At 37.0% G+C, this 26191-nt stretch overlaps 1 protein-coding gene across 14 annotated transcripts in view; it reads left to right on the forward strand.

Annotated features, from left to right (window-relative positions):
- The window catches only part of ATXN2 (ataxin 2), a 145112-nt gene that overhangs the window by 60720 nt on the left and 58201 nt on the right, over window positions 1–26191 (forward strand). For 13 of the 14 annotated variants that reach the window (XM_057746834.1, XM_057746825.1, XM_057746823.1 and 10 more), the window contains exons 6-14: window positions 10604–10728; window positions 12938–13029; window positions 13513–13710; window positions 15189–15367; window positions 17389–17598; window positions 20380–20562; window positions 22472–22669; window positions 23062–23169; window positions 24075–24145. In XM_057746834.1, coding sequence (XP_057602817.1) covers window positions 10604–10728; window positions 12938–13029; window positions 13513–13710; window positions 15189–15367; window positions 17389–17598; window positions 20380–20562; window positions 22472–22669; window positions 23062–23169; window positions 24075–24145 — 1364 coding nt within the window. The remainder of the gene's footprint in view (window positions 1–10603; window positions 10729–12937; window positions 13030–13512; window positions 13711–15188; window positions 15368–17388; window positions 17599–20379; window positions 20563–22471; window positions 22670–23061; window positions 23170–24074; window positions 24146–26191) is intronic. The other variant, XM_057746833.1, reaches the window with a different exon arrangement.

Here is a 26191-nt window from a genome sequence, read left to right on the forward strand (position 1 = left end):
AGTGTGTCTTTCTCTTGAGGTCTTTGTTAGAATTGCATCTGATCTCTTGGAGATAATGTGGGAATTAGAAATCTAACATTCTGTGGCATCTATCACCTTGTTTTTGTTTTTGTTTTTTGGCTGCACTGGGTCTTTGCAGCGCGCTGGTTTAGTAGTTGTGGCACACAGGCTTAGTTGCCCGACAGCATGTGGGATCTTAGTTCCCCGACCAGGAATTGAACCTGCATCCCCTGCGTTGGGAGGCGGATTCTTAACCACTGGACCTCCAGGGAAGTCCCTATCATCTAGTTTTTTAAATACAGCAAGCCTCATGAGGTGGGCTTCCATTTTTCTCTTGTTCTTCTGTGTTACATTAATCTGATTTTGCTCTAGAATTTGGTGTGCATTTGATCCTGTGGAGTCTTGACTACTGGTCTTCACTTAGATCTTTCAAAGGAATCTGGTTTGTGGGTTTAAATTTTTTTCCCTGATACTTGGTTGATTTTTAAAGTCAAATATAGCAGCATTTTAAGTGATAAAATTTCCTAACAATTTCAGCTTAACTTCTAATTTAGCTAATTTTAAAGTTTTAAGAAAATTGCTTTTCAAATGTTAAATTACTAATTACAGTGCATTTATGTTGCATAAAGGGCCTAGTTAAACTAAGGTGAAAGATTTTATCTTAAAAACGTTCCACCTAAAATTTTAACTAGGGAATCCAATTTGTATTCTCACAGAGTTTATTAGTAGGGAAAATAAGAATTCTTTTTTAAAATTAATTATTCATTTATTGGTTGTGTTGGGCTTTCTCTAGTTGCTGAGTGCAGACTTTCTCTAGTTGCCAGCACGTAGGGGCTACTCTTCGTTGTGGTGCGAGGGCTTCTCATTGGGGTGGCTTCTCTTGTGGAGCATAGGCTTTTGGCTTCAGTAGTTGTGGCACGCAGGCTCAGTAGTTGTGGCTTACAGGCTCAGTTGCTCCGAGGCATGTGGGATCTTCCTGGCCGAGGAATGGGACCCGAATCCCCTGCACTGGCAGGCGGAGTCTTAACCACTGCCCCACCAGGGAACTCCCAAGAACTACTTTATTTATTTACTTTTGGACACACTGCGCAACATGCGAAATCTTAGTTCCCAGACCAGGAATCGAACCTGTGTCCCCTACAGTGGAAGTGCAGAGTCTTAACCACTGGACTGCCAGGGAAGTCCCCAGAACTACTGCTTTCTAATATTTAAGTAGGATATATTTTTCTCTCAAAAGTATTTCTTTAATCTCATTTTATCATAGTACTATAAAATTTAGTAATTCATTTTGTATGGGAAGAATATCGGGTTTCTTCATTATTGATGCATTCTAGTGCAAATTGGCACTGCCTAAATAGAGCTACTGGGTCCGTTTACTTTATTCAAACTTGTGAATCAAGTGTATTGTAACACCAAAAGCATTTGTGTAGTTGTTTATTGTGGAAGCCCTGTATCCTGTGCACTTTTTTAAAAAAATGTATGTACGTATTTATTTATTGGCTGTGTTGGATCTTCATTGCTGTGTGTGGTCTTTCTCTAGTTGTGGTGAGTGGGGGCTACTCTTCGTTATGGTGCATAGGCTTCTCACTGCAGTGGCTTCTCTTGTTGCAGAGCACGGGCTCTAGGCGTGAGGGCTTCAGTAGTTGTGGCACACAGGCTCAGTAGTTATGGCACACGGGCTTAGTTGCTCCGTAGCATGTGGGATCTTCCTGGCCCAGGGATGGAACTTGTGTCCCCTGCATTGGCCGGTAGATTCTTAACCACTGCCCCACCAGGGAAGTCCCTCCTGTGCACTTTCTGAATGATGCACCAATTGAGATATCTGTTCTGTTTTTTAGTCATGTTCTAGGCTTTTTCGTTGGTCTCCTTCAGACAAACAGAAACACAAATTAATTTGCAAATTGTATTTTTAACAAGAAGAGAACTTGGGTATTTGCTTTTCCGTATCAGTTGATTCTTTCCAGACTTTGGTCGAAGGGATACCTAGATCAGATCTCAAGAAAAGAACAAAAGAAAATGATTTGGGTGGCCTGGTTTGATTCTAACTAGAAAACCAGAGTCTTTTTCTAAGTTTTTAATTTATTTTTAACACAAGGAGTGACGTTTGGACTGAAAATAAAGACTCTTAACATGATATACTGTACTTTTCCTTGGAGCTGCTTGTTGCTCAGGTAAGAACTTGTTCAGGTGGCTTACTGTGTTTTTTAGAGCTCATTACTGATGCTTTTCCTCTCCTGTATTTGCACTTTAGAAGCTGAAATCCTTGAGCTCTCTTGCCTACTTCAGCTATTCTGTTGGTCTCCATCTCTGTTCTCTTGCTAAGGCTCTGTCATTTCTTCCTTGAGTGGTAAATTTACTTTGAGTTATAGGACTCAAAGTTTTTATGAAGATCACAGTCAAAATAACTGTTGGCTCTAGGCTATATTATTTTGTTGTCAGACATCTCATCCCTTGTTAAAAAATCTACAGTGGCCACTGTTGCATACAGAATAAAGTTGGGATGCCATACCTTGACATTCAGGCCCCTCCCCAGTGAAACTTCTCCTTTTCAACCTCATCTCTCATTATTCCCCAGTGTTAATCTGCTTCTTGACCTAAGGTGGCATTTTCTGCATTCTAGATATTTGTATCTCCATCTTTGAGCCTGGTTATCTTACTCCTGGATTTATTCTCCACTCTGAATACCTCCCTTCCTAACTAGAATTTTAGATACTTTTTCAAGACCAAGCTCAAATCAACTTTCCTCTTTAGAGTCTTCCCTGACCTTCCCTGCTCACTGTAGTCTGTTTTTAATGCCTATACCAATGGCTTCTGAGCTTTACTACATTTTATTTTCAGCACAGAATAGTTTGTTCCCTGCTGCCCCCAAGGAAATCTCATGCCGAATCCCACTTACAAGGCAGTGGTGTGGGAGGGGATTTGGAGTTATCTTTATAACCTTATTTATTATTTTTTAAAAATTAATTTATTTTGGCTGTATTGGGTCCTGGTTGCGGCATGCCGGCTCTTTGTTGCGGCATGTGGGCTTCTCTCTAATTGTGACACGTGAGCTCCAGAGCGCATGCCTGGGCTCTGTAGTTTACAGCACACAGGCTTTCTAGTTGAGGTGCACAAGCTCAGTAGTTGTGGCATGTGCAGGCTTAGTTGCCCCAAGGCAGGTGGGATCTTAGTTCCCCAAGCAGAGATCGAACTCATGTCCCCTGCATTGGAAGGTGGATTCTTTACCACTGCACCACCAGGGAACTCCCCCTAGAATCTTATTTATTCAGCTTTTGCTCTTTCTGCTGAGGTACCCTTAGGAAATTGGATTTTATGGAGCACGGTTGGAGAATCTTACCTCTTAGTGAACACTCAGCTTTATAAAGCAGTGTATATCTTTTTGTGAGTGCATTTTGTCTCTTCCAGTGCATTATAATTTTCTGAAGTTTAGAAATCATGTTTGTAGAACCTAGGGATGTGTATGCCCTATAGTATCTAGCATAATGCCTTATAGATATGTAGTAGGTAGTCAACATATACTTATTCTTTCAATTGATATTTTTAAAGTTTATAGGTTTTTACACACATTACACCAAAGCCAGGGAAAAACTAGGAGATTTTGTTGGTTTTTTTTTTTTTTTTCTTACATAGACATTGCTGTAGACAACTAGTAATTACCACTTATTTCCAGGAAACTAAAGAAAGCATTTATTCCTAACCAATCTAAAAGCAGCTTTCCTGCAACATGACATATCCAGGGTATATTTTCCTAACAAAAGGTTGCTTCTAGTAGGCATTTTTTAATACCCTTTTGAAATATAGAAAGTAAAATCCCAAGTGTTAACTTTGAAAACAAGGCCCAAATGATTCTCGTACATGTGAGAAAAGTTGAAAGCACAGGTAAGGGAGTGAAGTATTAAAATATGCATGTGGGCTGTTTTGATGGTCTTTTAAAATAATTAATTTATCTTAGTTGCTGTGTATGTTAGAAATGCATGCATACTTGAATTTATATCGACGTATGCAATGTATTCATTTGTGAAGAACAGTGTGAAATCAACTTTACTTCGGTTCAGTTTGAAATCACACAATTAAAAGATACCACACCTTAGACATTCACTTATTTTATTTTTGTGCTAACCAGGGTAAAAATAAACCCCTTTCTACTTATGGGTCACAAAACTCATTTTCCTTGTTCAAGTACCCTAGAGGCAAAGATATCATTAGGTAGTTCTCTGTTTGGAAAAATGACATTCTTTTCTACTAAGGTAAGAAATTATTTTTAAAATTATTCAAAATTTTGAATAAAATGTGGGGTGCAGGTGGTTGGCCTGTTGTTCTTAATTTTGTTGTGTTGGTCTGTCCTGTCCTGTGGAATGTTGTTAGGTGTTGCATGGCTTTGCTCATGAGTGTGTTCTCCTTTACTGTAACATCTCCATCTACTAGAAAGTCGTGGTTTTGCCACTATTGGCTTTTATTTTATTTGCACAAAAGACTTCTTCTTCTTTTTTTGTCTTTTTTTATTTTAATTTAAGACCTTAGTTCCCCTACCAGGGATTGAATCCGCGTCCTCGGCAGTGGAAGCCACGGCGGCATCATAACCACTGGACCACCAGGGAACTCCCCCCCAAAGGCTTTTAAAGACGGTTGTTTGGTCAGGAATTGTAGCTAGCTGGTACAAGAAGAGATTTTAAGCAGGGAAGGCTCTGTTGCCTTTTGGCGGGGCGGGGGTGGGGTGGGGAAGGGGACGTGCTACAGAGATGGATCCTGATTTCCTGTCCCGACCCTATCGTGTATAAAGTCAGGTTGACCTTTGTTTTGTTTTTACAACTTTACACTAGTTCTTCCTGATTCATTCTCTCCTTTAGAGCCCCTAAAGTTGAAGAAAAAACTGACTTTTATGGATCTAACCTCAAAGACTTGACTTTTGTGGTTATAGAACTATCATCACATGGTATATCAAATATACTGCTTCCAACATTTTAAATGTTAAATAGTTCTGCTTTATAGACCCAAAATTACAATTAGAAAATAGTTGTGGTTGTTCAAAATGGACATTATCCACTTCTCCATTTTTTACTAGGCAAGTGCTATTGTCTGATTCATTTTGTAGTATAACTTCTTGGTATTTAAAACAGAGGGGTATATACATTTGGAACGCATGTAAGTTTCCCATAGTTTTGTAGCTAAGATCCTTATATCTTCAAACAGTAGTTTGCAAATGGTAGATTTTGCAGAATTTTATTTTCAAGCTGATCATTTGGAACAGAATTCTATTCCTACAGAAATTTAGCTCTGTTACTTGAGTACCGTTCATTTCCATCTTATTTTAGCAGCTGGCTTTCATGACTTTGTCATCACTTGTAACTGCTTCTCTTCCAGAATGCCCTCCAAGATCTGCTCTGACCATAGCCACCGTAACCTTCACTCTTCTACTCCTTTTCCTCTTGCCCCTCACATGGCTCTCTGACCCTTCCCTGGCCTTCCATTTTTAAACTCCTCTCTGTCTACTCCTTTAGCTAGGTAAAGGAGCATGGCTGGGGAAAATACCATTGTGGTGCTTGGTTAGTTAGGAATACAGGGTTTCTAGCTCTTGCTGGGGCTTCAGCTCAGCAGACTGTTTTCTAACCTGTTTCTGCAACCCTCATGACTACCCCTCCAGTTCCTTACTCTGTTTACCTCATTTCCTTTATCCACAGCAGAATGCTCGCTTTTCCTGCTTTTTAGAACACGTAGCCAGTGTTCTTAACCTGGATCCATGGATTCCCAAATGGTTTATAGAGAAGATTCAGGGCATTGATGAACTTGGATGGGGAAAAATATCACATCTTTATTTTCATTAATCTTTGATTAAAATTTCATGTTTCTTTCCATCAAAGAAGCATATATATTACTATGGCACAGGTTTGGTTTTTTAGATTTTGATAACTGCATTTCATTGTAATTGGTCTCCTTTGATTTTCTGTGTGTTTTTTGCATTTAAATCCATAGGCTCCCTGCAAATGCTAAAGGGGTCCATAGATCAAAGAATAAAGGTTAAGAGGCTCCCTGTGCCCTATTTTCCTGCAGTCTTCTCTTTTTTCTCTCTTGCCTGAGGACGATGCCTCCATTGTCCCCTTGCGTTTGTTATTCTGTTGCACACACCCTGGGCCCTTACTGTGCTCATTATTCCCATCTTGTTTGTTTACCCTATTCTTTAATACTGTGTTCTTTAATATTATGTTATCTGTATAATAAAATACATGATTTAGGATCTGTTCATAGTTTAAAAGACTCATACAGAACAGAAGAGTATAAAATAAAAAGGTATCTTCCCTCTGGCCACAAATTCCATTTCCCTGGGGAATCCTGTGGACTTGTGTACAATTCAGAAAAATATTATTTTTAATGCTTCTCTAGTCTGTATTAGAACACCTTTTACTTCCCCCTAAATTGTATTTTAGCACTTTACCCATTAGATTCTAAAAGATTCACCCTACCTCTGTAATTACTCTCCCTTAGCGGGGAGCTTCTGCAGGAAAAGACAGGGATTGTGTCTTAATCAAAAATGTATCCCCAGCTCATCCAAACTCAGTGACCAGCACATTACAGGTACTCAGCAATGCTAAAATTGAATAAAAAATGGTCTCTTAGTTGCGAGGTTGGCACCCACTGTAACTGATGCTCTGTTGTGTGTAGATTGGTTCATATAAAACTCATGGTACATGATGAGAAAATATTTTTTAAAGTTGAAAAACGTCACAGTATTAATAATGGATCAAAACAGAACAATATCATTGAAGCAAGTTTTTTTGTTTATCTGGAAATTCAGTGTTTGAGAAAAAGCAGATTTAATTGAGAGATGAAATGGGCACCTGAGGATTTTGGTGAAGACTTTTCTGAAAGCACATTTGAGGGCTTCTGATATCAAGTCCGATAATGATTTTTTAATTTCATCTGGTTTTATATCATTTTGTAGTTTTAATAAATTTAAATGTATTTTTATTAAAGCATGTCACTAGCATATTACTTTTTTCACTATTCTGGCTATTTAAAAAATTCTCAGACAACTTTGATTTTTCAGAGTCATAGTTGAGATATGTTGATAGAAGAGGAAAAGCTGAGCAGAGCACATTTCCTGGGTGTGGGGCTGAGGAATACCAGAGAGAGGCTGTGCATTGGTTGAGACATTTCTTTCTGATTACCACCAGGTGGCAGCACTGAGAACGATTGGGTTTCTGCCTTGAATCAAAAGGAAGGGAAGGTTTGGAGGCAGGGGACAATATTATGCTCTTGCCCTCTGTCTCCCCCTTTCCCTAAATTGGATGTCATAAGGCAGGGAGTGAAGTACACACATCTTCATTATCTTTTATTATCTCATCTGATCATTTTTATTGTTTTCTTTCTATGCCTGTAGTTCCTTCAGAAACAGGTAACATTTTTCTAACAGTCACATTGTATTCTTTTTTTTTAAAATAAATTTGTTTGTTTGTTTGTTTGTTTATTGGCTGTGTTGGGTCTTCGTTGCTGCACACAGGCTTTCTCTAGTTGCGGTGAGCCAGGGGTTACTCTCCATCGTGTTGCGTGGACTCCTCATTGTGGTGGCTTCTCTTGTTGCGGAGCACAGGCTCTAGGTGCGTGGGCTTCAGTAGTTGTGGCACACAGGCTCAATAGTTGTGGCTCATGAGCGCTAGAGCACACGCTCAATAGTTGTGGCGCATGGGCTTAGTTGCCCCATGGCATATGGTGTCTTCCTGGGGCAAGGATTGAACCCGTGCATTGGCAGGCGGATTCTTAACCACTGTGCCACCTAGGAAGTCCCATGTTGTATTCTTGCATCTTGCTTTTATAATGCTTTTGCTTCTTACCATAGAGGATAATGGAAAATTAATATACTCTGACTTTATGGCACTGGAAAATCTGTAATCAAACTCTCACAATTGCAATTAGATTATAGCCCGTTGATTTTCTGGATTTTGCAGAAATCCTGGCAATAACATTGTACTATTTAATACCAACAGTGATTTTTCAAAAACCCAAATGTGGCTATTAATAAAATCACATATTCAGGATTTACAGTAGTAGATATTGGTAATAGTGTAGAATGGACTATTCAGGTCTCGCTTCCTTCTAACTAATGATACAGTCTTGGCCTGAAATACAGTATTTATGACCAGGCTTTTCCCTGCCATCTCAACACTGTAGCCTCATTTTGCTGATTCTCCACTTCTGCACATCTTATGCATGTCTTTCCCTAAACCATTTACTCATCTTTAAAAAGGGACTTTCTTTGTGGGAAATTTTTCAATCAAAGAGTGTCATTCCTTACTAATACAAATATACTTTTGTGTTTTCCCTCCCCCCCTTTTCTGCCCTGAAAGGAGCATGTGATGTTAAGTAGCAACATGTGAACAGTTAATTCCTTTATAGGGTCGGTATTGTAAACAGAAGATTTAAGATAAAAATGTAGCGTGGAAAAAAATTGGTTGTTTAATGGCCTCTTAATACAACCTACATTGTAATTAGCAAACTAAAACTTGGTTGAGTGAAGTTTTAGATCCTTGCTTTTTCACATTGGCTCCCCGTTTGGGGGTCCTTTTTGATTTTGTTTAAAATAATACTGATAGAAATATATTTAAGCTATTTTTATTGTACATTTCAGTCTTTCAGTTTGAGGACATACACACATATGCGATAAAATGTCTACAGTGATAAAAAGTCCATTTACGTGGATCTGTTAACAAAAATCTTTTGTTGTTCTGGGTTTTAATTTCTTGAATAAAAAGAATATTATCTTTAATGCTGGGTTTCCATCTAAGTAAATGCTTTGTTCATTTAAATATATGCTTTTCAAAAACTAGTGTGATTAAAACATTAACAGGATTTTAAATGTGAATAATCCCATTGCTTCTTGTAGAAGATAACATCAGTGGTTTGTAATTTTTCTGTAGTCTAGTTTTTTGTTCTAATTTTGTGAGAAAGTAGGGAATTTGTCACCTAATGTAAATTACTATTTGATGTTTTTCTTGGAGCATTTTATGTTCTTGAAAATACACATGGCAAAATCAATTTTATCAAGAATTTGTGTGACTTTAAGATGATGCAGAGTAGAACTTGACTCAGGGAAGTGTCATATGAAGCCAAGTTTTTAGGGCCATCAGTGGCTTATAGCTGAAGGTGGCATTATGAATATAACATCAGTCCTTAGAACCTCTTAGAGAGCTTTCCGAAAATGCAGCCATCTTCCCATGAATGCTAATCCCACTCCCAGCTGAGGCCTGCTGCTTTGGGGATCCCCCTTGGTATGCTCTTGGCTCTTATAACTGCTAGCCGCAGGAGCCATGCTGCCTGAGAGAGCTGGCAGCTAGCCCATAGGTGCAATTACGCTTTTATTCTCTTGTGTGCATGAGTACACACCCACATCCACTTATCCACCCGTAGTTTGAGGTGAGAGGAGGTAAGAGCTAGCTATGTTTATAGTGCCATACCTAAATTTGCTAGCTCAAGTTTCTTATTTCACCATCACCTTGCCCACTAGGGAGCCAATGACAGTTACAGAAACAGTACCAAATCAAAAATCCCTCTGAAATTCTCTTTTGCAGGAAACACAGGTGTTGATTTCTTTTTCCTTCCTTCTGGTTGATGGCAGCTTGTGGTAAGGGTGAGGGCATGGTGACTGGGAGCCAGTATTCTCTAGCAGAGCCAAATCAGCAGAAGTATTACTCCACAGCCCTGAACTAGGGCATACCCTATAGGTCCAGACATCTAAATGTAAGCCTGTATCGCCAAAGCATTTCCTAACACTGTCGTTATCCAAGTGGACCTTTATTTAGCTGCATCCTAACTTCCAACTAGAGAAAAATTTTCTCCGTTGGACAACATCTACGGTGTAGATAGTTCCTTCCTGTCAGGTGAGCGTACTGATGCCATGCTGGCTCTCACAGGCTCATGCTCCTCAGTAACATTAACAGAGGAGGAGAAGGATACATTAGGTGAGAAAGTACTGACTGGAAGTCCAGGTAGGCCAGCCACCTGAACCTCCTGGGGACAGGTAACACTGTGGGGCCTGAACTTCGTAACAGAGAGTGGCTGTTGGGAAATATGAGTTCTGTGTGGGGATGGGTCATTTAGGATGGCTTTAGTTACTAACAGCAAGGGTATGTTAGGATACTGACCTCTGCATGTAGACGTGGATTTGGAAAGTTAGAAGATCAGCATATGTTTGGCTGCAGGAGCTCTGAGTGTGTATCTAATTAGTGGATCTGTTAAACAAAGAGGTCTTGTTTTAGATGGATTGATAGAAAATTTCTGGATCAGTTCTGAAATATAAAGCAATTATTTTTAATACAATTGATGACTTGTGTGAATACATTATAACATTTCATGTGGCTTAAAATTATATGGGTAAAACATACCTTCAGCAATAATCATCTGTGATGCCCTTTACTCAATTTTTTTTAAGGTTATAGTATTAGAAGCATTACACATCTGAAAGCATACTGTTAATGAATGCTATTCTTTCTGTATCAGAAATTCACTTTTCATAATTATTTTTTAGCACACATCTTTGTTGGTAATCCATGTATGTATTCATATAGCCCATTGTATGGTTATATGATCTTTCAACCAAAACCATCCTTTGCAGATGCTTTTACTGACTCCGCTATCAGTGCTAAAGTGAATGGTGAACACAAAGAGAAGGACCTGGAGCCCTGGGATGCAGGTGAACTCACTACCAGTGAGGAACTGGAAGCTTTGGAAAATGATGTTGTAAGCAAAATCTTTTGTATTAGTAACAGACTATGGTCGTGTGAAATGGTATGACATCCTATCACTTGGTTTTAATTTAAGTATATTGTTGTGAATATATTTGAAGTAGCAGTTTTATTGTGTAAATACAGACGTCTCCCTAGGCAGTATATACAGAAAATTGTTTCTTTGGGATGCTTATGAATTATTTGTATGTTTTTAAAATAAGTCCTAATAAGCAACTTAAAAATTTAAATTGGAAACCATGGGAAACTAGAAATGCCGGCATGTTTTGCTTTGAATGCTCTGCAGAATAAGGCAGCCTAAGGAAAGTGGCGTCTTCTCTGTTGGCTTTACCTAGAGGTGAGGTCAAAGTGTGATTTTTAGGCTTCTTGTCTGTCAAAGAGGTATTCATTATTAAGATATATTGTTAGGTTACATTAGAATTAGAGGAGTAAGTAAATTTCTTTGTCTTAAAATTAGGAACATTCTCTACAAAAATCTGTTTCCAAAAGCCTCTTGGCATATATTATTTTTACTTTTCCCATAACACATCATCTGTAAATCAAATGCTTAATAATGACTCTGTCATTAGGATTCTGTGAGTTCTAAACTGTGGAGATACAAGTAAGTCTTGCCAAAAATGAGTGTTTAGATGGTAAAATTTAAAAGGGATGAAGAATCTTTCATTGAATATTACAGAGAAGTCTTATTTAACAAATCCGTGTTTGATGTTTAAGTCATTGTCCCGTTGTAAAACTGGAAATACATAGGCAATAATACATCTTTATTAATTTTCAAACTTTTTAAAGAAGCACATATAACTTAATGCGAAGGTTCTCAGGTTTGTGCAGCACATCACCTCTGTGGAGGATATCCACTCTTTTTTTTTTTTTTCATTGATAGTGAAGCAGTTAAATTGATATGTGCTTTCTAGAGAGCATTCTGGCAATGTTTATCAAAATTTAAACCACATATACACTTTGGTCTAGCAATTCTACCTCTGAGAATTTATCCATAAGACATTCATACAATTATGTGTGAGGATGTTTTTCACAGCATTTTTTTTTCTAATAGTGAAAAATAGGAAACATCCTAACTGTCCATCAATAGGACATGGATTAAATAGATTTATTGTACCTCCATTCAGTTGAAGTACTATATGTCCACTGGAAAGAAAAGTATTCTGGAAAGATAATCTAAAACTTATTAAAAGAAAAAGCAAGTTGCAGAACAAGAAGATCCTATTTGAATTTTCAAAAAGGAGAGCTGATGATGACAGTCATATTCTTACTTACACACAGAGGGTGTCAGGAATTACCCCCGAGAAGTTGTTAATGGTGGCTATCTGTGCACACTGGGATTGGCAGATGTTACCTTTCACTGGATGTCTTTCTGCATGGTTTAAATTTTTTGCATGGAGCATATACTAAAAGCATATTTTAAATCTTCCATAGGTAACTGGTTTCCTGCCCACATATGTTAGGCCGAAATAGTTGATTTAGTGGTGGAATTACATTATAGTTTTATCTGGAGTGGCACAGAGGGAGCCAAGGTTGATGGATGACCTAAGAGACAGGTTTTTGTCTTGAAATTGCCATCAACATTGCTCAGATGCTGCTGTGCCCTCTTCTGACATAGATAACGATTATACGCTGTATTTTACCCCTTTCTACCAGTCAGATCTGATGATCAGTCAACTCAAAGAGGTTTTGGGTAAATACCTTGTAGAAAGGTCACTGTTAGGGAGTAGGGAAAGGAGAGAACCCTGACCTGAGGCTCATATTTTATAAAGTAAATAAAATGTTCTGAACTTTTATGAATAACATCTCATAATTGTTTTGTATACAGTTGATTCTTGAACAGCACAGGTTTGAACCATGCTGGTCCATTTATATGCATTTTTTTCAATAGTAAATACTATAGTATTTCACAATCCAAAGTTGATTGAATCTGCAGATTTTCAACTGTGCGGGGAGTCGGTGCCCCTAACCGCCACCCCCTGAATTGTTCAAGGTTCTACTGTTGTTATTTACCAACTTGTAGGGGTTGATGTGTAGAAGAAAAATTTTTCCTTAAGACATTTTTAAAGCAAACTTTTGCCTATTTTTTTAATTTTACTAGATTTTGCTTGAATAATATGATATTGTTAATGTAGATATCAACTGTAACTGAATTAAAGAAGATAAGTACTTTGTCATTTTGAAAAATGAGCTTCATTTTCTTCTAGTCTAATGGATGGGATCCCAATGATATGTTTCGATATAATGAAGAAAATTATGGTGTAGTATCTACATACGATAGCAGTCTATCTTCATATACGTAAGTTTTAAAAGTTTGCTTTTCTTTTAGTGCATTTGCCTTTGATTTTCATCAGCTTAAATTATGTTGAATAAATGTTTCTGTTGGATTTTAAGTTAAACAATTATGTGAAAGAATTATCTTGTTACTACCTATGCTGAGAAATTCCCGTTAAAACAGGGATTAAATGTAGTTTATTTATACCCTAATTTTTGCTCTAAATAAATTTTTTTTTTTTACACTGTAAAAACTTTATAAATTGGTAAGTGTAGAGGTTATGGGGGAGTAGTCAATTTAATCAGTTTTGGAAACGTTATATTCCTCTAGGGAGAGGGACAGAAGAGAATCCAAATTTTGATTTATAAATAAATAGATAACTATAGCTCTCTTACAGTTTTATCAGCATTTTTAAACTCTAAACTCTCTTAATAGTTGATTGCGACAGATATGTAAACTATGGCTTTAAAAATACTCACTCTGCTTTTTCTTTTCCTCATGTTTCAGGGTGCCCTTAGAAAGGGATAACTCAGAAGAATTTTTAAAACGAGAAGCAAGGGCAAACCAGTTAGCAGAAGAAATTGAATCAAGTGCCCAGTATAAAGCCCGGGTGGCCCTGGAAAATGATGATAGGAGCGAAGAAGAAAAATACACAGCAGTTCAGAGAAATTCCAGTGAACGTGAGGGCCACAACATAAACACTAGGTATTTAAAGGAAATCATGATGCAGTATTTTGGATACACAACTCAAGGTCTGTGTGAGAAGGTGTATTATTATTATTATATTTCATCTTCCTTTAACCTAGCTTAGGTAGAGAATGCAAATGGAGTTGGTTTCGGGTTCTGTTAGAGAAAAGATTAATCTTGGAAAATATTATTTGAGCATCACCTCTGTGGAGCCAAGTGTTGGATCTACAGTGATGAGCAAGCCAAGGACTGGAAGAGCTTGTTAAAGAATAATGAACAGGTGGGGGGGGGGGGGGCGGTGCATATAACATAATTACAGTGCGGGGGCAGTGCATATAACATAATTACAGTTCAGTATGATTTCTTAGATTAGAGGGTTGGTCACAGTACTAGAAACATGCAAGTGAGGAGGAACTAGCATAACTTTGTGGGGTCAGAGAATGACTAACAGAGAAGGTGATGTTTTGTGATAGGGTAGATCTGTCTGCCACTCAGAGACATAAAACAGAGGAGTTCCTTGTATGGTGAAAGACAGGTGAAAGAACTTGTCCAGTTCAGGGAAAACCTAGTTGTTTCATATGTCTGGAATACAAGGTGTATGTTGAGGTTGCAGTGGTAGCAGCTGGTGATAGGAACTAAGATAGTGAAACTCTTTGTGTGTCATGTTAAAGAGCACCATGTAGGTAGGGGATGGCATGAACCAACTTTGGGACATTGAGAACGGGCCAAGACATAGAGACCAGCTATTGTATTGAAATGGTTCAAGTGTGAGAACTTGGTAATCTATGAGGCCAGGATCGGTGATAGAAAGGTTAGAAAAACCAGGGATGACCCTGAGTTTTATTTGGTTACCAAGCAAATTGGTGGTTGTACTGGTAACGGTGATAGGAAACATGGAGCAAGCTTGAGGGGAGATACAGTGAGTCCGTTTGTGCAATTTATTGCGTTCGAGGGGCTCACAGGTCTTTCGTGCATTTATTCATAAACGTGTTGAGAAACACCTGCTACATACCTGGTAGAATGAGATACACACTCTGTCTTCAAGGCACTCACAGCTTAGTAGTCGTGATTTGAATTAAAATGTTCAGTGAGAGATGTAGAGACTGTGAGACTGACAGTGTGGATTTGGGGGATCGATGTTGAAGCCATGAAAAACTAATGAATAGCCACCAAGAGAAGAGGTTACAGAGAAAACGAAGTAGAGAAAACCAAGGAAGAAGAGTTTCAAGAAGACAGATGATGATTGATAGAAACAGCCATAAAGAGGCCAAGTAGGATAAGAGTGAATTCACATCTGTTATACTTTGTCCTTAGTGGGGGGATCTGAGGGAAAGGAAGGGCCAGAGGCTAGAGCTTAAAGATGTCTGGAAGTGGGGCCGTTTAAGTGTTTAACCTTTTAATAACAAACATCCCTTCTGCCTAAATTACTTTTCGGTATGTTTCATTGGCCTGGTATCTGTTAGGGTAAAATGATTTAGAGGATCTCTCATTTTCAGGGAAAATAAATATATTCCTCCTGGACAAAGAAATAGAGAAGTCATATCCTGGGGAAGTGGGCGACAGAATTCAACGCGTATGGGCCAGCCTGGGTCGGGCTCCATGCCATCAAGATCCACCTCTCACTCTTCAGATTTCAACCCAAATTCTGGTTCAGACCAAAGAGTAGTTAACGGAGGCAAGTATTTTGACCGAATTTGTCAGTGTCATTGATCAAATATATAGTTTTCTGAATATTTACAGTTTTACATAGTTGATAAGAATATGCATACTTTCAGTGATTTCTGTGGAGTAGTTTTCACTTAAGTTATTTTAAATTTGTCTTTGTGGATATCAAATTAGTAAAATTAGTAAAAATTAGTATGTTATTAGCACATACAGTATTTAGCATGATGAAATACAAAGTGCTAAATTTAACCAGAGACATTCACTTGGCAAAAAAACACTCCACATGTATAAAGAAATTGGAAACTTTGGGTAGGTTCTCAATTTTGAAAACACTGGATGATAAAATTATTTAGACATAGTTTACCTGGAAAATCACAATCTGTGTGAAATGCTCAGTGGTTAATATAGATTCATTTTATGAACTGTTTGTTTATGTATTTATATTCTGCTTATTTCAAGAAAGGAGTTGAGGTAACTTGCAATACAAGACGCAACCAAGAGTCATGTTAAGATGGTGAAGAAAAAATGTGCTTCAAAAAATAGGAACAACTCTTAGTGTAAGAGCGAATATTGTAGTTTAAGTAAAATACAGAAACTTGCATTTTTAGTAGGAAGATTTTTTTTTTCTATTCTACCTCCAAATCTAGGTTAAATATAGCTCATGGGTCATAGATCTCTCATACAAGTCAGGGATACTGGACACAGCAGTACCATAGACTATATGGAACTATGGTAATTAATAATACTGATGGGGGACTTCCCTGGCAGTTCAGCAGTTAAGACTCGTGCTTCCAGTGCAGGAGACACAAGTTCCATCCCTGGTCAGGGAACTAAGATCCCACATGCTGTGCAGCACAGCCAAAAAAGTTAAAAAATAATGATAATAATAATAATAATAATAATAATACTGATGGTGTATTAGTTACTGACCCAGGGGCAACAATGGGCATTCAATTTTAGGTATTTAAGTTTGGAAAGTTAGAAAAATAGAGAACACTAAGTTTCCAATTTCATTTGTTTTCATCGAGTCTTTCTCCAGAATTCCTCTCCAGTGAACACTCTTGAGTATTTTCTGTACTTTGTATTGGGGGTGAAATTTCTTTGCTCACTGAGTAAAGAGTTTTAGTTGTTCATGAACAGAATTTTCAAAGTAAAAAACCTGAAAGGGGCTGGGAAATGTATGATACTCAAGGGTGTGGAACCCTATGGAGAGGAGACCTGGACTGTTTCCTAAGGTTAAGGTAAGTGATGTGTCATGTTACATGTTAGCTATATTTTGACCTGTGCATATCCCTCAGTGTCAGTTTATTTGGTGAAGACTGCTTTGTAGTCGCTTTGTTTATTAAGCAGTCTATTAGATGAATGTTTAACTGTATAAATTATTTAGAAGGTCCCCTCTTTTCTAATTCGATAAGATTAAAATGTTTTTTTGAAAAGGCGATGAATATTAACCTGTCACTCCTGTGACTCTAGAAACAAGTAGAAGTAATGTTCTATTTCTACGTAAATGTACCTGCTTAATGAGATTTCACACTCACATTCTAGTATAAACTAGATGAAAACCACAGACAGTTATAAGAAACCGGTGTTTTTAATGGGATATAATAGCTGATGTTTCAAAAGCTAAAACCTTTAGTAATAATCTTATTCCTGAGTTTTATGATTTATTGTGTGAAATTATCTAGTGTATGTTATACTCCTTTTAACAATTGGTTACCAAGAAACAGTTATAGAAGCAGGATTAATAGGCAAAGTCTTAACTGTCTTCTTCAATAGTATGTGTAGATCCTAATTAACCCTTTGGGAACGTGTATTCATTTAAACAGACTTAATTTTAAGGAGGTTAAAGTAAAATGTGAATTTATGTCAGTTAAGTTATGCTAAAACTTATCACAAATCAAATGACTGTCCTCAAAGGGTTAAAATGTACAAGAAATCATTTTTGTCATTTTACTTTTTTTTCTGTTTACTTTTTTCCCTCATTTTTTTCTTTAGTTTTTATACTTTCCTTCATATCATTTGTTCTGTCAGGTGTTCCCTGGCCATCGCCTTGCCCATCTCCTTCCTCTCGCCCACCTTCTCGCTACCAGTCAGGTCCCAACTCTCTTCCACCTCGGGCAGCCACCCCTACACGGCCGCCCTCCAGGCCCCCCTCGCGGCCATCCAGACCCCCGTCTCACCCCTCTGCTCATGGTTCTCCAGCTCCTGTCTCTACTATGCCTAAACGCATGTCTTCAGAAGGTACAATACCACAATTTGTTCATGTTTTTGTTTGTCTTTGTTTAACTCCTATGTGAGTTTATAATTACAAAATAGTTTCCTCTTCATTATTTAATAACCTATAATTTCTATGTTTTAACTTTAGTTTATTAAAACTATTTCTATTAACCTTTTGTTCATTAGAGAGAAATTTGATAAATGTTGTGTGAAGCTATGAACTATCCTGAATTGTAAGAATGGGGGTTTTGTCTCTGCCTGGTAATGGTGGTCTTTTACAGCCCAGGGCCTTCTCCCTCCCACTTTACAATGTATACAGTGGTAAATGGTAAACAGTGAACTTTCTTCGTCAATCTTGGACTTATTGTAGAGCCTATCATTTTATAGCTGCTTGGCCAAGGTACTAGTGAATCAGCCTGTGGACTGTAGGCAGGAGTGGTGGTTTAGGGGTCCTTTTTGAGAGGGACATTACGTGTAGCTGCCTTTGTGTGTTTACTATTAGATTACAGTACAGAGTTTGATTTTGTGTTTGGGGAATTTAAAAAAATTAGTTTTGTAATATTTTATAGTGAACGTCTTTAATCTGGAAGTTCTTGATCTAAGGTAAAATTGTTACCTTAGAAAACCATGTATGAATCTTTAGTAGCGTTTTTTTTGTTTTAGGTGTTTTTGTTTGTTTGCACGTGTCAAAATAAAGGAGAGTAAAATCCTGTAATTCTCATTCATTGTTTGATGCTAAATCCACCATTGCTACATATCAAATACATGAATGTGTTGTAGAAAGGTCACATTTTAATTTAAATGTTATGTGTAAATAAAAAAACCTGTTTTCTGAGTGACAGTAGCCTTTGATATTATTTCAGAGGATTTGATATGTTAAAATTTTAATCTGATTTGTTCATTAAAATTACAGTTGATATTGCTTCTGTTGAGACTAAAACAGTTTTCTGGCATAAAATCCTTCCCTGGAGAAAACTGTGTTGGCTGCTTTTTAATAAATTGTTGTCATCCGGGCAGGGAGGTCATGTGATCTTGACTAAAGCAGCTAACCTTGAACAACGTGTTGAACAGCATGACTTTCAAGGTGACCTCCTTACTCAGAAGTGCCTGTGATAATGACCTCTAAATAAAAAGTTAAATTCTGTTGATGTATTTGTTGTGGTCTGTTGTTTGCGTAAGTGATGTGCATGAGACTGTGTTAGATGAAACAGAACTCATTAGTGAGTGTGAGCTTGTTCACCACAGTTAAATGTGAGGATTCACACAAAACTGTACCTTCTGCATATTCAGGAATGTTATGTTATTCAGTTTTTCTTTTTAACTAATTTGAATTAAAATATGTTTTCTAGTCCTGTAGTTAGGTGACACTGAAGCATTTTTAAAATGTGAACTTCAAAATAAAACTGTTAAATATAGTGGTTTTCTGTGTTTAATACAGAGTATATTTTGTTCCTGTAAGTATTTTACATATCGCCAAAGACTGAATTTTTTGAAGTTAAGAGTTTGATTTCATTGAGCTATGCCAGCCGTCTTTCTTGGTCTTTTTCTGTAAAGGGATGTAAAAAATATGTATAAATATGCAAATACCCAGTTCTTAACTCATTCTTCCATATAAATTGTATCTCCAGATGAAAATTATATAACAATATTCTTTGTAATATTGTGCCCATGATTGAATTCCTACTGAGGACACAAGTTAATTTGACATTCTAAAGAGTTTGGCAAGGGACTGCCATGGCAGTTCAGTGGTTAAGACTCCATGCTTCCACTGCAGGGGGCATGGGTTCGATCCCTGGTCAGGGAACTAAGATCCCGCATGCCGTGTGGCACAGCCAAAAATAAAATAAGATAAAATAAAAAATAGTTTGGCAAGGTGAGGGTAAGGAGCCTTGGCTTTGGTATTAAGAATGAGTTTTACCAGGTGTTATTATCACTGTCAGGTTTCTGTGGTAAGAGTCGTGTCCATTGTTTTCACCTGACAGTTCTGTTTGAATGCACACTAGGCTTCTTTATAAATAGAAATCACTAATGGGGTGACAATTGATGTTGAATTTTGATAATCCAGATAGTGCAAATGTCTTCCCCAAATGTCAATTATTCTAGTCTATAAGTTATGCCTTAAAGTAGAATTTTCAGTTCACAGCCTGTTAAGTCTGAGACACTCCCTACAGGTGAGGACTCTTTTAAGACATGGGTTGTGAAATCAATCACCATGAAAGAAGAGGTAGATAAATTAAGGTTTTGGAGAAATTTAAGAAGGGAAATGTGCATATTTTTACTAGTACAAAGGCATATTGGGGTTAATAGTTTTTTGTTTAAAAACTTTTTTCCCTAATTTTAGAAGTAATGTAGAAAATTTGAGGGGAAAAAGCTAAGAGTATATGTTAAAATAAAAATTATTCCTTCATGTCCCTATACTATTAACATTTTATCATATTTATTTTTATGTGCCTACAAATAATGGATGTAGATTAAACAGATTGCTAAGGTCTTTGAAGAGTTATGACATCTTATTGTTTGATTTCTTACCACCAACTGCATCCCTCCCTTTTTTTAAAAAATAAAGGGAAATAAGATAAAATTTATTTATAAAAATTTTATGGCATTCCACAAAATAATTCTGAAAGCGTATGGCCAAAAATATGTATGGTGTTTGTTTTCTTTTTTTTTAATCAAGAAGTGAAAAAGAGGGAATGTGTGTGTTTGTGTGAGAGAGAGAGAAAGAATGGGCTGTGTGTATTCAGCAAAAAAATAGTACTAATGCACATTGTGGCATTTATATGATGTTCACTGTTTCTTTCTTAGGGCCTCCAAGGATGTCCCCAAAGGCCCAGCGACACCCTCGAAATCACAGAGTTTCTGCTGGGAGGGGTTCCATTTCCAGTGGCCTAGAATTTGTATCCCATACCCCACCAAGTGAAGCAGCTGCTCCTCCAGCAGCAAGGACCAGTCCCGCGGGGGGCACATGGTCATCAGTGGTCAGCGGGGGTAGGTAACACTTGGCTTGGAGCATAATGACAATGTTCATTTTGTTATCTACTCAGTGTAAAAAGGGCTGAGCTTGAGCTGTGTTTGAGGAAGTCGAAGTATATGTACTAAAAATAGTGGAATAATGAGGAATTGGGAAAATTGTTTTAATTCTGGGCTGTAACATTTATTCACCATATGTTAGGGCAAATCATGTGATCATTCTGAATTTCAGTTTTCTCAGTGAGTAAAGTAATTTTTGCCTAGTCTACTTTATGGTCTTGTAATGAGATTCATTTAGATTTCATAAATATGAATATACTTTATAATTTTATAAAGTAGCACTCAAATGGAAGGCAAATACAGTACATAACATTTGGAGGGATTATATTTCATGTCTTCTTAGCAGCTTTGTTCATTGATTCATTTCACAAGCATTTATTTTGGGCTTACAGTACTATGTGTCCGTGTCTCCGCCCCCTGTCCCTCCCCCTCCAGTTCATTCATTCCATACATTTTTATTGACATCCTACTTTATGTCAGGCAGTATTCTGGACCCAGGTCTTGTGTGTTTCTGTAACACCAATATATGGCATTAATTCCTGACCATAGTTCCCTTTTGAGGAATAACAAACACAGGAGCCCAAGTTTTATCTGTGATTAGTCTGAAGAATGTGCTGACGGCAGCTATAAAACTGTAAAAAATATACTTTGACAGGATCTTACAATTAGGTTAAGAATGCTTTTGCTATTTGATATTGCTGTTTTGCTTCCATGATAACTAGAGTTTGAGCATGCGATGATTGCAGGGTTTGGTCATCATCTATCTTAATCAGTGCATAGAACTTTTAAAAGAAAAAGATCTTTAAGCTTAAACAAACAAAAATATACCCAGCTCCATTAAATATCTTTACTTGATACACATTGCTCACCTTCATGTGGGTATAATTTTATTGTAAATTCATTTGAACTTTCTATTTTCTTCTTTAGTCTTCAACTACAAGAAAATAATTCAATTAACAAAAAATAGAATTTCTAAAATCTTTATTTCTTAAATGTACCATTAATTATTTAACATTACTCGGATGAACTGGAAAAGAATTTTGAAAGTAATAACCTGATTATAGAAGTGAAAGAGTAAAATCAGTTGTTAGAGATACACACAGAACTGTGTGTATCTCTTTATACTAATTAGAAAAATGACAGTTGTTGAATAATATTTTTTCTTCCATGACCCTCTTGACTTAAAAAAGTAAAGAACCACTAAAGTGAAGCACATTGAACCATTTTCTCTCAAACTTTGAATCTGAATAGGCTTATAATGGAATATAAAACCTATTAGATACTTATTTTGAAGTGATGTGGAATATAAACCCCTCGTTGGAGTATCTTCCCCTTTGAGCTAAATTGAGTCTCCAATTTCCTTAGTTACTGCAGAGTGGATTTTGATGTGGTAAGGAAGAGCACATAGGATTGGCTGCAAACTGCTAAAAGGTGTTTGAGTTTATTATTCGAAGGAGGAACAAATAAGCCTACTTCTTAGGGATCCCCCCACCACCTATTTTAAAGAAACAGTCTCACTTTTTAGTAGAGAATGTTGTTATCTTTATCCTAAAAAGTAGCATTTTTCCTGTCTTAGAAATCCACTTTCTAAATTCATTTAAAAAACTTTGTTTTAAAATTAATACAGTGAGGAGGGAAAACTATTATTGGATATAGGTACTAGTAACTGCTTTCATTCTTCAGATATTTGTATTCTCCATCATCATCACTATTCCTGAGACTTTGAAAAAGAAAACAGGGTGATGGGATAAAGAGTAATGGAGGAGGAGGTCAGATAGAACTATTTTACCTAGATTTTCAGAAAAACCTTTTTGAAGAAGTGACGGTGAACTGAGAATATAATGGGTAACTTTTCTCTTTCTTGTAGTTCCAAGATTATCCCCTAAAACCCACAGACCCAGGTCTCCCAGACAGAATAGTATTGGAAATACTCCTAGTGGGCCAGTTCTTGCTTCTCCCCAAGCTGGTATTATTCCAGCTGAAGCTGTTGCTATGCCTGTACCAGCTGCATCTCCTACGCCTGCCAGTCCTGCATCCAATAGAGCTGTTACGCCATCTCTTGAGGGTATGTAAGAATGGGCTTCCAGATCCATAGTGTCGCGTTACAGGTTTAACAGTTTATGAAAAATGGCTATGTTGTTTTATTCATAGGTGTGTATCAATATTTGAGGGCACGTTTAAAATTTTATGTAAATGAAGTTAGTTGCTTAAGTAATACTATTAATTTCATATGTTATTCTTGAATGTGTGTTATTTAGATAGTTAACATTCCTGGGTAGTAAATATCAATATAAATAAAATTATTAGTGTTTCATATGCCTGCAAAGTTGGAAAGCCTCTGTTTAAATGGAAATGTTCTTTTCCAGAAACATAGGATCAAAATTGTTGAATATTTCCCCATTTTACTTCCATAGCTTCTATCTAACTTTTAAGTTTTTGTAAAATATTATTTTCTAGCTAAAGATTCCAGGCTTCAAGATCAGAGGCAGAACTCTCCTGCAGGAAATAAAGAAAATATGAAGCCCAATGAAACATCACCTAGCTTCTCAAAAGCTGAAAGTAAAGGTTAGAGCTTTAAAAAGTCTGTAGGGGACTTCCCTGGTGGTCCTGTGGTGGTCCCTGGACTTCCCTGGTAAGACTCTGTGCTCTCAATGCAGGGGGCCTGGATTCGATCCCTGGTCAGAGAATTAGATCCCGCGTGCATGCTGCAACTAAAAGATCCCACATGCCACAAAGAAGATCCCACGTGCCACAACTAAGACCCAGTGCAGCCTAAATAAAATAAATAAATAAAAATAAAATAAATCTTTTTAAAAAAAGTCTTTGGGTATAACTGTAGAAATAGGAAGGAATATGTGTTAGTCTCATTCCCAATACAGAGTATTTTTGGTCAATACTTCTTCTTAGGATTGTGCTTTGGTTTTTTTTTTTTTTTAATAAATTTTATTTATTTATTTATTTATTTATTTATTGGCTGCGTTGGGTCTTTGTTGCTGCATGCGGGCTTTCTCTAGTTGTGGCAGGTGGGGGCTATTCTTCATTGCAGTCTGCAGGCTTCTCATTGTGGTGGCTTCTCTTGTTGCCGAGCACAGGTTCTAGGCCCACAGGCTTCAATAGTTGTTGCACACGGGCTCAATAGTTGTGGCTTGCAGACTCTAGAGCGCAGGCTCAGTAGTTATGGCACATGGGTTTTTAGTTGCTCTGTAGCATGTGAGATCTTCCTAGACCAGGGATTGAACTCGTGTCCCCTGCATTGGCAGGCAGATTTTTAACCACTGTGCCACCAGGGAAGTCCCAGGATTATGCATATTTAAATACGTAATTTAACATGTCAGAATCTGTAATTAATATATTGAAATTTTTATTATTTTGATAATAGAGTTTATTTTCATTTCTAACATCTCATCCTAAAAGAATTTTAAGTTAAAGATTAGAAATAAATCAGGATCTAACACTTCTTAATTTTACAGGTATATCGCCAATAGTTTCTGAACATAGAAAACAGATTGATGATTTAAAGAAATTTAAGAATGATTTTAGGGTAAGTATTATATTGACTAATGAATTAGAATTAAAAGAAATTTTTTTAAACATTACTAAAAAGTCTTATATCATTCATTTACAAAAATGCATTATGTATACACCCAGAAAAATCAAACCATGTGTGTGGAAAGCTGAACATTCTTAAAGTTGTCTTTGCCTATGCTTTAGGTGAGGTAACTAAAATCATGAGATTTGATAAGAACAATACAGATATTAAATGAAAGAGAATGTAATTCTGACATTAGAAGTCATCATAACGTAAGATATTATTTGATATTCATTTGATTACTTTATTCAGTGACAAAAGAGCAAGGCCAAGGCATTGATTATCTGATATGGCAAGTGGAAGATGTATTGGACCCTGGTGTTATGAAGGAGTTGGAGATTTACGCTTTGTGCACAAATGTATTGTGGTAGACGACTTTCTATGATGTTACTTCTCTATCTTAAGACTTGCTGGATGTACTCTGATCTCTCCTGAATGACCATTTCATTCTTTTGCACAATATTTACTGTAACATACTGTGCATATCAAGGTATATTTTGAGACCAAATCAAGAAATTATCCTGAAACTTAGCTTCTTAATGGGAAAAAATCTGATTATCAGCCTTTGAAAAAATGGCTGACTTAAAAGATGAATGGATCAAAGGCAAAAAGCAGCCTTTTCCTAGGCTGTATTCTAGCTTCCTAAAAATTAGTAAGTTTTTGCTGATAGCTTCATTCTTGACTTACTGGCACCATTCAGGATATTAAATATTATTTCATACTTTAGGACATTTATCTATTCAGCTTTAATGCTATGAGCAGTTTTGAATTTAATTTTTAATTTTTTAAGCTATAGTTAATGCATGGACACGATGCAAAGAATAATGACTGCATGCCCTGATGCCACGACCAGCTTAATCCGTCAAGCACTCCAGCACAGTTACAGTCTCCTGTGTACTTGCTTGCCTCAGCTGCATTCTCCTGCCAGAGTGAAGGGTTTCTTTCTCTAGTTCTTTACATTGCATATGTATAGATCCCTAAGCAACAGATGATATCATTTTGTATAATCTTCATTGTGATATAAATGTCATGTTCTTGCCCATTTACTTTTATTTCCTCAACATTTTTTTACAGTCAGTCATTCATTGCCTTCTTATACTACACTTAAATGAATTTATTATGAAGGAAAGAAATATTTTTACTTAGAAGCATATGAGAGTATATTTTTTGTAACAGTTTTATTGAGGTATAATTTACTTATCATACAACTTAGCCATTTAAAGTGTACAATTTAGTGTTTTTTAGTATATTCACAGAGTTACACAACCATCACATAAGCCCTTAGCAGTCACTGCTTATGTGCTTTCAGACACTCCTCCCCACCCGCCATCCTCTTATTTTAAACAACCATTAATCTACTTTTTGTTTCCATGGATTGCCTGTTATGGACATTTCATATGAATGGAATCATACAATAAATGGCCTTTTGTGGGTGGCTTTTTTTCACTTAGCATCATGTTTTCAGGATTCATCCATTTTGTAGACTGTGACAGTACTTCATTCCTTTTCATGGATGAATAATATTCCATTCTATGGATAGAGCATGTTTTATTTACCCATTTATCATCAGTTCATGCCTCTTTGGGTGGTTCCCACTTTCTGACTATGGTGAATAATGCTGCTGTGAATATTAGTATACAGTTTTGTTTTGTTTTTTTTTAAAATTTATTTATTTATTTATTTTATTGGCTGTGTTGGGTCTTTTTTGCTGTGCGCGGGCTTTCTTTTTAGTTGCAGTGAGTGGGGGCTACTCTTCGTTGTGGTGCGTGGGCTCCTCATTGCCGTGGCTTCTCTTGTTGCGGAGCACGGGCTCTAGGTGCGTGGGCTTCAGTAGTTGCAGCACATGGGTTTGATAGTTGTGGCTCACGGGCTCTAAAGCGCAGGCTCAATAGTTGTGGCGTATAGGCTTAGGTGCCCCGCGGCATGTGGGATCTTCCTGGAACAGGGATCGAACCCATGTCCCCTGCAATAGCAGACGGATTCTCAACCACTGCTCCC

The sequence above is a fragment of the Hippopotamus amphibius genome, chromosome 8 (assembly GCF_030028045.1).
Source record: "Hippopotamus amphibius kiboko isolate mHipAmp2 chromosome 8, mHipAmp2.hap2, whole genome shotgun sequence".
In the NCBI taxonomy this organism is placed as follows: Eukaryota; Metazoa; Chordata; class Mammalia; order Artiodactyla; family Hippopotamidae; genus Hippopotamus; species Hippopotamus amphibius.